At 32.6% G+C, this 16,897-nt stretch overlaps 1 protein-coding gene across 1 annotated transcript in view; it reads left to right on the top strand.

Moving 5' to 3' along the window:
* The first annotated feature begins 9,319 nt into the window (after window positions 1-9,319).
* The window catches only part of LOC121245191 (endoribonuclease Dicer homolog 2-like), a 77,391-nt gene continuing 69,813 nt past the window's right edge, over window positions 9,320-16,897 (top strand). Inside the window, 13 exon segments of the mRNA XM_041143466.1 lie at window positions 9,320-9,481; window positions 9,676-9,762; window positions 11,439-11,616; window positions 12,205-12,318; window positions 12,918-13,052; window positions 14,254-14,338; window positions 14,438-14,502; window positions 14,639-14,779; window positions 15,256-15,384; window positions 15,482-15,629; window positions 15,710-15,809; window positions 16,232-16,427; window positions 16,563-16,723. Of these exon segments, the coding sequence (XP_040999400.1) occupies window positions 9,695-9,762; window positions 11,439-11,616; window positions 12,205-12,318; window positions 12,918-13,052; window positions 14,254-14,338; window positions 14,438-14,502; window positions 14,639-14,779; window positions 15,256-15,384; window positions 15,482-15,629; window positions 15,710-15,809; window positions 16,232-16,427; window positions 16,563-16,723 (1,520 nt within the window). The 5' untranslated portion in view covers window positions 9,320-9,481; window positions 9,676-9,694.

Consider the following 16,897-nt stretch of genomic DNA (forward strand, 5'->3'; position numbering starts at 1 on the left):
TATATCCAACGGGCATCACAATCTTTTTAAAAGATTTTTAGACTACAAGTCCAAATACTTCACGCTTTACAAATGACATCAAATTTGCTTGAATTGTTTCTTTCCATTTTAGCCAATCATTTCTACGTCGACATTTTTCAATGGTTTTTTGTTTATTTTCATTATCAATTCTGGTGATATCTAGAGCAATTTTAAATGAAAATATGTTGTCAATAACAATTTAATTTCTATCGAATAATTCTCTTATACTTATATAATATATTAAGATCTCATTATTTTCAGCTACATTTTTCGCTTCAATGGATAACTCTTTAGGAGATTTTGCTTCAGGGAATTCTTTTCTGGGAGAATTTTGTACATAAAGTTTGGATGGATCTATTGCTCTTATTGCTTGTTCTATGGATATGGCCTCTTCAGGAGCATCATTTTCTTTTATTTGTACTTGTCTCTTTTGGAGAGTCTTATCTTTTGCACCAATAGTTCTTTCACACTTCAGGCATGTCCTAGATTCACTAGTTGTAGAATTATTCGATTGCCCTACATGGACATTGATCTTTGTTGGAATATTAGTAGCTAGAATGTGAAACTTTACTATTTTCTTATTATCAATCAAGGTATCTGGTAGTTGATTTGCAATAGTTTGCTAATGAATGATTTTCAAAACTTTTAGTTCACATTGATTTGTACAAGGAGCAAGATGAGATAGCATTAAAGTGTTCCATGTTATTTGTTTTTGTACTTTTGGAAATTGTGCTCTCGCTAATGATAGAAAGACTTTTCATCAAAATGACAATCTCCAAAACATGACTTAAAAATATCTCCAATTAAAAATTTGACGTATCTAATGATAGATAGAAAATCAAAACCAACACAAATTCTAAGTCTACATTTAGAGCCCATCTTAGTACGTTGGATATGTGCAATCGAAATATACACAGTACAAACATTACGAAGATAAAAAAATATTTGGTAGTTGAAAGTTGCAATAAAGAATATTTATTATAGACAGTTGGTCTTATTCAAACCAATGGTGTAATATCCAAAATTGCATGTCTCCAAGAAGAGACAAACAGTTATTTTTTTCAAAAATAATAGTCGAGCAATTAATTATAGACATGTGGCACTCCGATTTTTGAGCTAGGATTTAAAGGTTATTAAGTCATCTTTAGGCCTAAGTAATCTGAAGAAAACATTGAACTTAAGGCCCATTAGTTAAGCCTTGTGTGACTAAAAGCTTGTTTTCCTTCTTTTTTTTTTTTTTTTTTTATTGATCGCCCACCAAGCCCATTAAGTTTTAGGCCTTAGAAACTTTCGACCACCTAGTATTCCTTACAATTGGCTCATACGCACACTAGTGACTCTTAGGTTTTCGGGGAAACAATGATTAATCATTAAGGGAGTTAGGGATTCAGTGGTGGCAAAAAATTGCCACTTGGCACCACATGCACAGGAGATATTTGGGTTTCCAAGAGAACAATAATGATTTAGATAGTAGGGAGATTCGGTTGGTGCCATTTGGCACACATGCAAAGTATCTTTAGATTTTGGAAGGAGGTAATTATGAGGAAGATGAAAAGGGATTCGAAATTTCAAAGGGTGATGCCACTTGGCATGCATGTGAAGTATGTTAGGTTTCTAGAAGATCAATCTTGTGATGACCATAGGAGGACGGAAGAGTGACATGTGTAAACTATGCAAATAGGCTCTTAACTCCTTAAGATGCCAACAATGGGCTAAGGAAGCTCAACTTCACTCTTTCTCTAGTTCACATCATGAAAACACGAGGGGAGAAGAAGTTTTGAGGTTTTGGGTGTGAAGGAATAAGACATTTTATATTTTGGTGTGATGAAAGTAGCACAAGGAAGAAAAGAAGTAAGGCTTGTCTTTTATCATGAAGGGGTGGCCATGCTTAAAATCTATTAAATATGTTCTTGCCTCCAGAGTTTTCTAGAACCCGAATCTTTGATGGCAAAATGAATGGGAAGAAATCCTTTGAATGATCAAGTGATGTTCTGTCATCATTGGGGTGTCATGGAGTATTTCTTATCTTGTCACCACATAAAGTAACACGACTAGAGTGTCATATACATGTTTAGAAATTTTCGGCCATTAGGGCTTCACACACAAAGTATGGACCATTAGGATTTTAGTTTTACATGACTGAAATTGTGATGTTCCCAAATTTTACTTGGGATCGGACGAATTCTAAAACGTCAGGACATGCAACATAAGGTTACATACTCCTATTCATAATAGTTAAAGATGCATGCACTTAGCATGCATCTAACAGTATGTAATATTCGCAAGGGATAATTTTTTTCTATAAGTATTACTATGTACCATAACTTCACATGATAACAGATATCCAAACGTTGCAACACTTGTCCAAAAAAGTCTATAACAACAGAAGTACTGGAGACAGCGCCCCATAAATACAGTTTGAAAATAAAATTTATTCTACTAAAGTGCTAAGCTGCTTACGTAACTAGGCTATGATCCCTTAAAAATCGCATCCAGAAAGTGGATAGCCATAGTTATCAGTTCTTCATTGTCTCTCTGTGGACTAGTAAGCCTCATCCAATCCTCCAGCATGGGTTTTCGATGTCGTAACACAACGTCTACCATTCCAGGATTGGGGGGAATGGTAGTTGGGACTACCAAGTGAAATTTGTGAACAAATCTCAACAAATGAACTACCAAACTACTAACAATATATATATGCATGCATGATAGTAAAATGACATGAATACATCTTTACATAAACATTAACAATGCTTGATATAACTTGGAAAATAACATGACATATGCTTAACTTGAAAAATAACGTGACTGAATTGAGCTTAACTTGAATTGAAAGATGCTTGACATGAACTGAACTTAACAAGAACGTGTATGTCTTGACTTATAGGGATACCACGATGTCCTTATCTCATAGAGTTGCCACAATGTACTTATCTCATGGGGTTTTCATGATATTATAGTCTTGTCTCATGAAATTGCCATGATTATAATAATGACTTGAAAATAACTTGACTGTACATGAACGTAACATGACTAGGCTTAGAAAATATTTCATGATTGACTAGTGTGACTCCTGACATGTAACCATGACGTGTAACAGATAAACATGTACAGTAAAAATGATATAACATTCATGGCATGTAACAGGTAAACGTGTAATATATAACGTGACATTTATGGCATGTGACAAATGAACTTCTAACAATTGACATAGCATATCATGGCATGTAACAACTAAGCATGAACTGTAATAATTGATGTGGCATGGCATGGCATGTTATACCAATTTATAATAATCATGAGTGAAAATAATATGAATATCCAAGAGTAAGTTAGAAGTAAACTTACAGATTTTTTGCGTAAAGCTTTCGTAGCGTAACATTAAGTGCAGTGTGAAAAAGTGTTAACTAAAATGAGATTAATCCTAAAGTTAGAATATCTCACTAAAACTCATACAAACATAAAAACTCACTAACTTTGGGCTAAATTGCAAAGTTATCCTTTTACATGTGGGAAGTTACAATTTTACCCATAAAATAACGATTTTGTATACTAATTCCAAATCCTACTGAAATGTTTGTCTTAAATCTAAATATCAAAACAAAAAAAATTAAAACAAATCACAACTAGGAGAACATCACTATGGCCAAACCATTATAGGGCAAAAATCAACACTTTGTTGCCTAATTGTCCTTTAAACACACTTTCAAGCTTAAATTGATTTCACCAACTTCCAAAAATTATATCCTAAGTTCTAAATCCATGCTAAGAAATCAATGAATACATTTCATAAAAATCATAATCTCATCATATCAATAAAAATGTCAAAACACCAAGTTTTAGGTCGAAGCGAACTAACTCTTGATGTTATTAGTTCAATGCTATTCTAATCAACTCCACCAATTCCAAAAGTCCATAAGCTCATTCTTAACATGTTTACAAATCAAAACTAAGTGATAACATGCTTAATACGTTTGGACGTATGTGAGGTACATGACCAATGCCCTTTTGTGTGATACTAATATTTATCTTCATATTTCATTACATGATTATTCTACAAGCCTTTGTGTGGCACTCCCATATTTCATTTGAGATCGGATGGATTATGAAGATTCGGAACATAAAACACAAGGTTACTTGTCCCTGCTCATGACTATTAAAAATGCAATACAACTAGCATGCATCTAACAATATGCAATATACGCAACATATAATTTTTTTTTCTTTGGCTAACAATATGCAATATACCTGATACTATATACCAAAACATCATACAATTTATAACTTCATAACGAACTGATAACTGTAATGATAAACTAGTTCATCATAACTGTATCATAACTAAGTACTGGTGACAACGCTGCTTAAGTATAGTACTAAAAGCATAACTCTTAAGCTAGCTTGTTGAGTCGCTCACACAACTCGGCTAAGATAGCCATGATCCTATCGAGAAACTAGAGGACTGAAGTAACGAACTCCAGTGGATCCTTTATTGGATTGAAAAATGATATTAACTGAACTAACATGAATTGAAACTAACGTGAATATGAAATTGACATGAACTAAACTTTGTTAATAAAAAATACAAGGTTGCAAGATCCTGACAATCCGAATGATTTCGCCAGTTGTTTTGTTAGAAATATTTGAAAAATCAACATAGTTCCGCCCAACATATTCAATCAGAGACACTCAGACAATTAAAATGATTATGCCATGAGCATATTTTAGTAGAGACACTCTAACATCAGAATGATTACATCAGAAGTACCTTGTATGAATTATCAATAGAGATACTCGGATAATCATAGTAATTACCCACGAGTATCCCATGCATGATTGACTAAGAAAATATCTTTTGATGGACTCATGACATGTATCCATGACATGTAACTGATAACTATATTACTGATGACAAGATATTTGTGACATGTAATAGATAAATATATAACAGAAATGATAGAATGGCATTGTGGCATGTGATGGATAAACATGTAACAATGACATGACATTTGTGGCATGTAATTGTGACATGATATTCGTGATATGTAACAGATAAACATGTACTTAAAATAATTCATGATATGACATATCAGAACATTTACAATAAGCATAAATGACAATAATATAACAATTTTGGCTTACCATTGCACATACAAAAATACACCAAAGAGTAAGTTAGACTCATACATAAACATGTAATTAAAATAAATATTGGAATGGCATAGTAGCACATTTAAAATAAACATAATGAACACAAAAATTTATTGCTTACCACCACACATACATAAATGTTTTAAAAGTAAGTTAGAAACTAACTTACAATGAATGTAGTGTAACGTACGTAAAAGTAGTGGGAAAATAGTGTGAACTGAAATGATATAATTCTAAGGGTTGTAATTTCCCTTTAAATTGAAATATAAAACTCACTAATTTAAGGCAAAATTTTTTATTTTACTCCTCTACATGTGGGAAATGACCATTTTGTCTCCTAAATTAAGGACTTCACAAACAAACTACAAATGCTACCAAGATTTACATTCCTCATGTAAATTCTATCCTAAGTCCAAACGCACAATCACAAAAATTTAATACAAAGTACAACTACACAAACCAAGCATTGGCTAAAACCTGCTGTTCTAATATCATACCAAGAGTTCAAAATAATCATATCACAAAAATCTAAATTTTTAATGTCAAGAAAAGTGTCAAAAACACCAAGTCTTAAATAAATAGAACAATTCCTTGATGTACTTAGTCTATCACCTATCCAATAAACTCCAAGGACTCTAAAAGTCAATAAACTCACTCTTAACATGTCTATAATTCAAATCCAAGTGATAACATGCTTGAACATCAATCAAAAGCATAAATATTATCATCAAACCAATCGACAAGCTCATTAAGTCTAAACTGAGTAACACATGTTCTTGACTTAGATTAAACATACTAAATCTAAAACTTTCATGAAGTAAACCTGAAGAAATAAAACTATATAGTTCATATTAAAGTCCTAAACATGATCTTAGTATTAAATCTAAAATCATATGGCAAAAGTTTCATAAAAATATCAAGCAAACTCGACAACTTTAATATTGAGCCATAACCGAACCTTTTCAAGCAAAGCATGCTTCCAACAATTATTTAGTCAAAATCTCTTCAAACTAAGACTCTTAACATCTAAGTGAAAGCCTAAAGAACATCATATAAGAATTTCATAGCCATTGGATTAGGTTTTAAGAACTAAATATCATCATAACCTAAAAACTTAAACTATTTTGAGTGCTTTAGTTTCAACTTCAAAGCAAATATGCATAACTCTTTAATAAAAATGCTAACATGCTTGGAATCAACTCATAACATGTATAAAAAATTGTTAGAATTTCATCATATCAATATCAAATCCTAACTTTAATAAAATGTTCATCAAAACACCAAGATCTCACAATAACATCCAAACTATCGCCCAATATGACCTTTGCATGTTCAAACACACTTTTAACCAATCAATGATCCACAAAAAATCACATCAAATTCATAAATGGAAACTAGAATCCAAGAGGAACAATTCATAATAAGGAAGTTTTATGAGAATCGATTTACAAAGGGAAACTTTGATCAAGATTGGCCAGAAACATTGCTAAGAACTCCAACTCGAGTTCTCTTCAAGAAAGTGAAACAAAAATGGCAAAAGTAAGAAAGGACTAGCATGGACAACTAATATAGGATTAGAGGATTGATGGAGAATGTAAGAATGACCCTTTGATGGGGTTTTGTCAGCCAAAACTAGAGACAAAACTATGGGCAAGATAGTCCATGGTTTTTAGTTGGAAGCTGCTGTGTGATGGGGCTTTTAACCTTCCATCAGGTACTGTTTGGGCTGACAATAGTAGCTAAAATACACCTAGGGCAGTGGGGAAAACCTTCTTGAAGATGCTTTAGCTTAGTGACACTTTTTATAGGCTTTAATGATACTTAACCGATTACGCCTCACTTTAGGGGTATAAAGAGGGTTTAGTTTGGGGTTTCGATTTCTAACAAGCCCATATCTATATTTTCTTGACCCCATGAAATTACAAAGATATAAAAAGAATAAATTAGGGTGTAATGATATGAATTTGAGTAGTTAATAGCATATAGAAGTGATTTAATCAAGTGATTAATCACTTAAGTTACAACTGAGAAATTATGGTTTGGGGTTTGGAGAAATCTTTTAGGGTTTGGAGCTTCCACCATGGTTTTGGGGTTTCAATTAGATCTCAATGCTTTGGGGTTTCACTAGAGTTGAAACCCTCTTTAATTTGCCATAAAATGCTTAGTTGAATGGAATAGTATTTGACTTAGGTGGTATGATCATAATGGAGGATTTTCCTTTTTTTCATTCACATTTCCATCACATGGTTCTTCTTAGTACTAAGTATCCTACACTATTCATCAAGTGTGCCTAAGAGTTTGCCAAGTATCCACCAAAATTCCTCAAGATTGATTTGGACAATTCACACAATGATTTAACCATCAACTGAACTAGGTGTCACACGACACTATCATAAGTGTTACTATTCATTCCAAACAATGTGAAAATAAATATTACACCATAAAATCCTAAATAAGCATACGAACCTAATGGTGTAATTGGTTTCCCAAAATTTTACTCTCAAGTGCCTCAATTACAAAAGACAGTTTCAAACACGTTTCATCTAAAAAATGAAAAACATTTTATTGTACTGTAAAATTTTGAATATTCATCTAAAACCAACGGTGCAAATAGTTTCTCGATCTCATACTTCTAAATATCTCAAATAAATAGAACAACATTTCTGTCACTATAATGGATAAGAAACTGACTATGCCGATAGACTTAATCGTAAATGATTATTCAATTCGTGAAACCTTTCCAGGGTTTCCACAACATTCCTAAAGTCTAAATACATTCATCTACTAACTTTTTGGCATGCTGTTACACTTTGTTTTCATCTTACTTTATCTTAGTGTGGTTCCACTTCTAGTATTATGTAGCATTTTTCTTTGAAAAACTTTAATTACACTCTCATTTATTTCGATAGTTTTTTTTTATCATGTCCATGGCCATAGTTTCTATTATTATGATTAAATGAGATTTCATTCGCTTTAAGGAATTGAGTACAATCAGTTAGATAAGACTGATGATTTTTCAATAACAACTCGTTGTTTTGTTCAACCAAAATTAAACAAGATATTAGTTCATAACACTTAGCAAACTCTCGCACTAGATATTGCTGATGCAGGAGCACAATTGACATGAATATGTTATATATTCAATTTCAAACATATTCTTATCAATGGCTTTTTCTCTATACAATTTTAATTGTGAACTTTTTTTTTTTTTTTTTTTTAAGTATAGAGTTGTATTCACTAATAATTTGACAACTTCAGGTGCATATAATCATAACGAGCTTTCGGGAGGATTACGAAGTTCTGGTATATGTATCTCTTCTTTAAACTATTTCATATAATTGATAGATCTTTAATTGCTAAGTACTCTATTATCAGTTTTTCATATAGATGGTGGCGAGACAAAATCATTACTTTATCTGATCTTGTAGGGATGCTTCATTTCCTTAATATTATTTCAAAGATTCGTTCATTAAGATGAATCTCGGCATCAAGGATCCATAATAAATAATTGTTGTAAAAAGCATCAAGGGCAACATATTTGAGTTTTGTAAAATTTGACATGATTTTTAACAAATATATTCAGTATTGAATGAGAAAAAAATATTTAAAATGGAACTAACATACATAAGACAATAATATTCATTGCATTGATATGATAACATTATACTCTATATAATATCACATAGATTATATCAAGATTTTTTAAAATAATTTATATCACAATAAGAAGATGTCAATATTTATAGAATAGAAACTTATAGTAGTCGAAAAATATTTCACAAAATATAGTAGAAACTTAAATAAAATATTATCAGAATATAATTTTTTAATATAATTTTTATTTTAAGATTTAAAAAAGTTGAATTATTTATTATATTTTGTACGAGAGTTTGAAAAAATTATAATATTTATATGAGATGAGATAAAATATGATAGTTTAGTTTGGTGTAACAAAACCAAGCACTTAGTTCCTCAAAAGCTTAATATCATTCATGCAAATGATCATCAAAATACATTTTATAGACATAAGAGAAGATAAAGAATATGAAATAATGGTATATAAAATAACAACATACATTCTATGAATTTAAAAAATAATGACTTTTTTTTTTTTTGTTTAAACCTTAGGCAAGAAGTTCCTTTCCCGAAGCAATTTGGAATCATGGACGTCCTTTTCCCGTCACTCATCACGAGCTTCTCCATGCTCTCGTAGCCGTGTGTATATAACATGGTGTTACAGCTGCTACTTTCTCTGCAGCGCAGTTGTTTGTCGAAGCTCTTTTAGATTCTTCCCACCTACTCCCGTACAGTTTGGAACTCTCTCTCTCTCTCTCTCTCTCCTCAATCAACCATTCTTTGCTTCAACTATTATGAGTTTTCACTTTTCATATACATTGATTTTTAATCTCTCGTATTTCTTGAGTCTTTGGAGAAGTGGGCTTTGGATTTTAATTGCTTTTTATTTGAGATTAATTGATTCTGTTCTGATGGATGGTTGTGTAGAGAGCGTAACACAGAAGACATGGAACCGGTTGCTATGGAAAGAGAACTCACTCAACCATCTGTTGATCCTCTCCCATTTGCCAGAAGGTAATTCCTCAATTTTCTTGCTTACTGTTGTTTGGTTGACGAGGAAATGAAGGAAAATAAGAGCAGAAAAATCAAACATCTATTTTACTAAATCTTCTCATCACCCAGTTAAATGGGTTCAAATTTCTTCTTTCTTTTTTTTTTTCTTTAAAATTTTTAAATGTCGCAGTTGTTTCAGTTAACTGCTTGGTTGCTCGTCATTTTCTTTTGCATTATTTCGTGATTGAAATGCCACCAAGAGTTTCTAAAGTTGCTACGGTTTTGATGTTTTCTTGTTATGTGGGCGGGTTGTGTTTTAAAAAGTAAATTTCGGCGAAGTTCATACTGGAAGAAAATATAAAATATAATAAAAATTTACACGAAGAAGAGAGAATGAGGGAGAAAGATTTTGGGGGCTACATTTTTACTATTCTCAAGTGTGATTGAATACAAAACATAAGTTTACAGGAAAATTACATGAAAATGAGATAAGATAAATATTATGATCACTATAAAAATAAAATCACTTGATTTGATATTATGTAAATCAAATCACTTGAATAGGATAATGTCAAATCAAATTTTTGATTTGACATTACCTCTAACATCCCCTCAAACTCAGTGTACTTTTCATATTCGTTGATTGATTGCTGATGAGATGATGAAAGTGATTGTATTGATGGAGGTGACTGGTAGCTGGAACATCAAATTAAGAGTCATATGTGTTGATAATGGGCCAAAAGTTTTTATTTTTATTTTTTATAAGTAAACAATTGTATTAATAGAATAGGTATAGCCCAAGTACACAAGATGGTATACAAGATGATACCCCTATCTAGGATGTAGAAAAGGAAACAAGAAAATCATGCAAGTCTAGACCACTAAATTCTATAGTTATGGGCCATAGGAATAATGTTCTAACAAAAAGAGATCTAAGATCCACAAAAAATTGCTCCTTGTTAGCTATGGGCCAAAGCTAACAAAGGCTAACAACATGCCAAAAGATTGAGCTAATAAGGGGCTAAAGACGACCTCGGTCAACTATAAGACCAAAAATAGAAGGCCTAAGATGGGTATGGGGGTTTGATTAATGCTTACAACAGACCTCAAAGAAGAATTGGACTAACAAAGAACCAAATGATAAAGGCTCACAGCTAATAAAGATATTCCAAAGGTGTTGATTTGAGACAAAATATGGTTGAACGGCGATGAAGATCCTATGAAAGAGTTAAAGCAAGCTGAAGGATTGAACAAAAAGAAAAATATTCAATAGGATCAAGCTTGACGTTAGCCGAGGTATTTGATACCATGAAATAAAATCTAAAATATAATAGAAATTAAGATGGAGAGGAGAGGAGGAAGAGAGATTTTGAAGGCTACATCTTTACAGTTATCAAGTGTAATTTAATACGAAGCATAGGTCCCCATTTATAGGGAAACTACATGAAGATGAGATAAGTTGTATCACTGAACTAGCACACTAAGGCAATGCTCTTGTATATATGTCCTGTATACCTAGGCTTTTGCCTATTCTTATGATCAATAAAATTTTGTTTACTAATAAAAAAAAATGAAGATGAGATAAGGTAAATATTATGATCATTATGAAAATCAAATCACTTGAATAGGATAATACCAAATCAAATTTTTGATTTGATATTATCTCTAACACGTGGGTTATGTTGTTGTTGTTGCAGTTATCAGCTTGAAGCACTGGAGATGGCAATCAAGCAGAACACTGTAGTGTTCTTGGAGACTGGCTCCGGCAAGACTCTTATTGCCATCATGCTTCTGCGGAGTTATGCCTATCTTCTACGCAAGCCTTCACCTTTCATTGCTGTCTTCTTAGTTCCCCAAGTTGTCTTGGTTTCTCAAGTATGGCAAATGCTACCTCCGTCTCTTTCTCTTCACGCATTCATATGCATCTATGCCTTATGCATTTGTATATGCTTATGCATGTACGTTGAATATATTCATTGAAGTTCTTGGGTTTTCATGCGATTCATCAAATTTATATTTTATTTTTTTAATCCTGAGATGGTATTTTTGAGTTGCTAGATATGGGTGATGATAAAATAAGCATTGCATTTTTTTTTAATTATAAAATATTTAGCACTGCAGTTTCTATTTTATTTTCATTTTCCATGCTGGGGGTAGCATTGCAAGAAAATTTTGAAAGCTATTTGATCTGGTTGTAGAAAACTTGGAAATTCTGAATTTCGCGTGGCATTTAAAATCATCAAAATTGGGTTTTAGAATTAAATGTAGAAGTGTCTTTAGGTTTCCTATTCAAGTTTTAGCAGTGAAATGAACTTAGACATGGGTTTTGAAGTGAAATTTTGAAATTTCTTACTTGTTATTGACATGGATAGGAAATTCTGAACTTTCTAGACACTGGCTGTTGTGATAAAAGCTGAATTCATTGTTCTAATTTTATGTTTTTGCTTCTTCTCGTGTTATTAGCAAGCTGAAGCTGTGAAAATGCACACTGACTTGAATGTGGGCATGTATTGCGGAGAAATGGGAGTTGACTTTTGGGATGCTGCTATGTGGAAGCAACAAATAAAAAAACATGAGGTAGGTATTTTTCACATATAATTCAATCAGATGAAAGAAAAATCATTTGTGCTTATGTGATCTAAGAATCTGCTTCATTTTGTTCTGTCCATTTTGATGTGCTTAATATTTTCAGTTTCCAAGTTTACTACATCTAAATTTGAGTTCAAGTTTTTTGTTTCTAATTTCTATTACATGAAAAGCTCTTTTGCACAAGCATGTATTTTACCAATATCTAGAAAATTCAGGATGGTGGACTCTGACAACCAGAAGCTATTCGTGAATGTTGAAGTCATAAGAACGTTTATTTTCATAAACATTTATTGACATGGTGCCAATAATTGTGGTCAATAATTTCCTGCTTACCTACTTCTATGATAAATATTTTGTTCTTCACAAAAGGTGCTCCAACACTAAAGAATTTTGGTCAAACTAGTTGTAATTTCCATGTATTAACGAGACACGGCATATACTCAGTGCCACAATGATCTTTGTATCGAATTGTATCTGCCCCCACAATTTACAAACAACGGGTGGAAAATGGGATTATTATATTTGCCTATAAAATAATACTCAATTAGCTATAATTAGAGTAATTCTTTATTTTTTTTTCTTTTCAGGTGCTTGTGATGACACCTGCAATTTTGCTTACTTGCTTGAGGCATAGCTTTTTCAAACTAAGCATGATAAAGATTTTAATAGTTGATGAATGCCACCATGCAAGGGGTAGACACCCTTATGCTTGCATTATGACAGTAAGTTGCCTGTACCTTTTTCCTTCCCGTATTGCCAGTCCATCTTTAGCTTGTTAATGACTGCCACTTTTGCTGAAATGCTTGCCCATTTTCCTTAAAAAAATACTTATCCATTATACAATTCTCTAGTAAAATAGGCTGTTATCTCGGACCTATGAAACCGTTCTAACTACATGTAACAAAATTCTATCTCCAATTTTATTCCATGTTGGAAAATTTTCTGACCCATTACTTGACATATGTCAAAAGATGCAGAAGCCGTTCATCATGCTTAACAGTGAAACAGCGAGAAAATTATGTCTGGAAGACTTCTTTAGTTTCTTGTGCACACATAAGGGTTTTCATTTGGATTTCTGTTTGTTAATCTTACATGTATCTGTATTCTAAATCATCTAGGTTGTTAGATTTTGAATATAAACATGTCCGATCATGTTGTATGTATTCTGGAGGGTTGATTTGGGGATTTACCTTGCTTTGACACAGACATCCTGAATTCGTTTCTGCACTAGAGTTCCAATGGATTACCTGATACACGATTCTGACTAGTGGGTTGTGTATGTAGGGTATTCTCCCTAGGGATGGGTTTGAAGGGTGCATTGGTGAGGTTCCACGTCATTAAAAAAAAAAAAAAGAAGATAATTGAATTTATATTGCCATTTTGGATGAATTAAGGATGCAAGTAAATTTTACTATCACTAAGTTGTCTGGAATGTTGGGTATCTTCGTATAAACTGTTGGCTGTTGCATATCTTTCACTGATCAAGTGGATTAATATTTTTGGTGGCTGATGTCAAATCAATAGCCAGAGCCAAAGCTATGGTCAGATATGTAAGATTTTGGATTGTGTCTTATTGAAGGTTTGTGCATTGATTGGTTTTTGCAGCATATTGATTTTGTTACCTTTCCAATCACTTCTTTAACAATATTATAGATATCCAAAAAGTATGGAAATTTCATTTTCGATGTCACAATGTGTTTGCAATGGAATGCATGATACTTAAAGGGTTTTGTACATATAACACATGCAATCGATGGAGATTATTGTATTGATATTGCCATTGCTTTTAGAGTTACCGATTGGTCATATACAATTATACAACTGGAAGTTCATGTTTCATCGTTATTGCTTATTGATAATGTATTTATTGCTCATAAAATGTGTGCCCTTCTTGGTATTAAAGCATCTGGACTGCATTTGTAGGAGTTCTATCACCGTCAGCTAAGTTCTGCTGGATCCAAACTTCCTAGAATATTTGGGATGACTGCTTCCCCCATAAAGACAAAGAGTATGACAACAGCTTATATTAATTGCAAATTTATTCCTTGTATGGTGATGAATATCAATCTTTTGGTTTTTAACCTTTTTCTTCTATTTATAAATGTAGGTGGAGTCTCAGAATTATCTTTCTGGGAAAAGATTGAGGAGCTTGAGACCATGATGAATTCGAAGGTTGCTTCTGCTGTGTATAATTTTTTCCTCTCTGTGTGAGTTTGTGTGTGTTGTCTTGTTCATTTACCTGGTTATCATATTGATTTCATGGGTGAATAATTGATCGACTGCTGTTTTCTTTCCCTGTTGGTTTAAGGTGTATACATGTGCTAGTGAATCTGAGCTTGCTCGGTTTATACCATTTTCGACTCCAAAGTTCAAATTTTATACGCACAAGGAAATCCCATGTATTTTATATGAGCGTTTAGCTGGTGAATTGCAGAGTTTAAAAGAAAAGGTGAGCACATTTTATGCATGTTTTGTGCAATAATATCGTAGTCTATATACTTGAAATGTTCTAAAATGGATTAATATGATTCTTGAGTTTCATCCCCATTTAGTGTTTGAGGCTCAACAATGACAGGGTAGAGCCTGAAAAGTATGAGTTTTAAGTAGTTAGACAATTTTTTTTTTTTTGACAAGTAAGAAGAGTTTATTAATCCACATAATTAGGCAAAATACAAGTACACAGGAAGTATACAATTAAGTAGTTTGACAATTCAGTGTCAGAAATCACCACCCTAGGTGTTATGTTATGCTTGAAACCACTTCACTTCTAAATTATTATTTTTTTCCATTTTTTATGTGATATCAGTTTTATATATTTGTCAATTGTGATGTTGTTAGATCAACTTGTAAAATTCTAAATGTTTTAAATTGAAAGGAATAGTTTGCTTCATCGAGAGTACTAACAGTTGGGTTGGTTCTTCTCAGCATGAACTCTCTTTGAAAAATTATGATTTCAAAGAATCTGCAGCAGATTCTACAAGCAAAAAGCTATCAAAGGTTTTTTCAGCTTTAGTATTCTGTTTGGATGAACTAGGTGTTTGGCTGGGTCTAAAGGTAATCGTTGATCACTCTATGTTTGTTTTGGTTTGACTCTATTTGACGATGGCAATGTCTTAAAAAACATCAAACTGGTTGTGGATCTTTGTAACAGGCCGCACAGTCCTTTTCCTGCTATGATACTGACTTGTGTGATGAAACTGACTCAATTTTATGCGATAAACTGGATGTGTTTGGTGAGACAATTGTTAAAAATTTCAGTTTGGATGCCTTCCACACATTTTCCCCGTACATTCCATCAGGTACTTCAATTTGGAAGAAATGCTGTTGATTTGTATTTCTTTTTGTTGATTACATTCTTTCCTTTGTATCATATATTCAGGCCCCAACTGGTCTATTGGTGATAACATTAAAGAGAATATGGATGAAGGGCTTGTTACTTCAAAAGTTGTGTGTCTCATTGAATCTCTTCTTGATTACAGGTTAGCATGTTGTGCATCATCAGTATCTTTCTGAAACCTGATAAATATCATTTGGTATCTTCTAATAATGTCTAGACTTGCTCATTGAAAAAATAAGATCTAGACTCTGGGTTCTTCAATTAGCACTCTCAATACCTGAAAGTCTCCAAGTATTTGTTCCTGTATTTGTCGGGAGCATTATGGGAAACATTGAAGACGCAAGCCTATGCTAATCACTTCTTATGAAGTGGTGCATGTTGTCATAAATTCTATGTAGAACATCGCTCATTCTTAAATCCTTAAATGTTAATTTTAGAGAAGTAATGTTTTGACCAGAACTTGGAACTTCCAATTTTATATTGTTTTTTGAAGTTTTTGGTTCAACTTGTACAAGGTAATTGAAGTGTTCATTCCCAAAATTTCAATGTATTATGTGAATGCAGGGATTTAAAAGACATTAGATGTATAGTCTTTGTGGAAAGGATTGTCACAGCCATTGTACTAAATTCTCTGTTGAACGAGTTACTTCCAAAATACAGCAGCTGGAAGTCTAAATACATTGCAGGGAATAACTCTGGGTTGCAGTCCCAGACAAGGAAAAAACAAAATGAAATTGTGCAAGAATTTCGTAAAGGCATGGTATGCTTCTTCTTCTTCTCTCTCTCTCTCCATTTTTTTTTTTTTTTTTTTTTTTTTTATCCATCCACTTAGTTTTCACCAACTTGTTTATCTCTGACATTTTTGTTCAATTGTGGGTGTGAAATGTGTTCATAGGTGAACGTAATTGTTGCGACGTCAATTCTTGAAGAGGGACTAGATGTTCAAAGCTGTAACTTGGTTATTAGATTTGACCCATCTTCCACTGTTTGTAGTTTCATACAGTCCCGAGGTCGTGCTAGAATGCAAAATTCAGATTATATATTAATGGTCAATAGGTAACATTCTTTTAATAATTGTTTTGATTACACCTTTTGAATCTGGTTCATTCAGGGGCATGGCTATGAAAACATCTCCTGAGACTTTCTACCTCTATTTTGTTTCCAATCCAAGTTTCATTTGCTTCTTTTAAAATGGTTCTGGTAGTTTTTCTATCCCTAAAATCTCCTGAT

This window comes from Juglans microcarpa x Juglans regia, unplaced genomic scaffold (genome assembly GCF_004785595.1).
Source record: "Juglans microcarpa x Juglans regia isolate MS1-56 unplaced genomic scaffold, Jm3101_v1.0 JmScfU0001, whole genome shotgun sequence".
Lineage (NCBI taxonomy): Eukaryota > Viridiplantae > Streptophyta > Magnoliopsida > Fagales > Juglandaceae > Juglans > Juglans microcarpa x Juglans regia.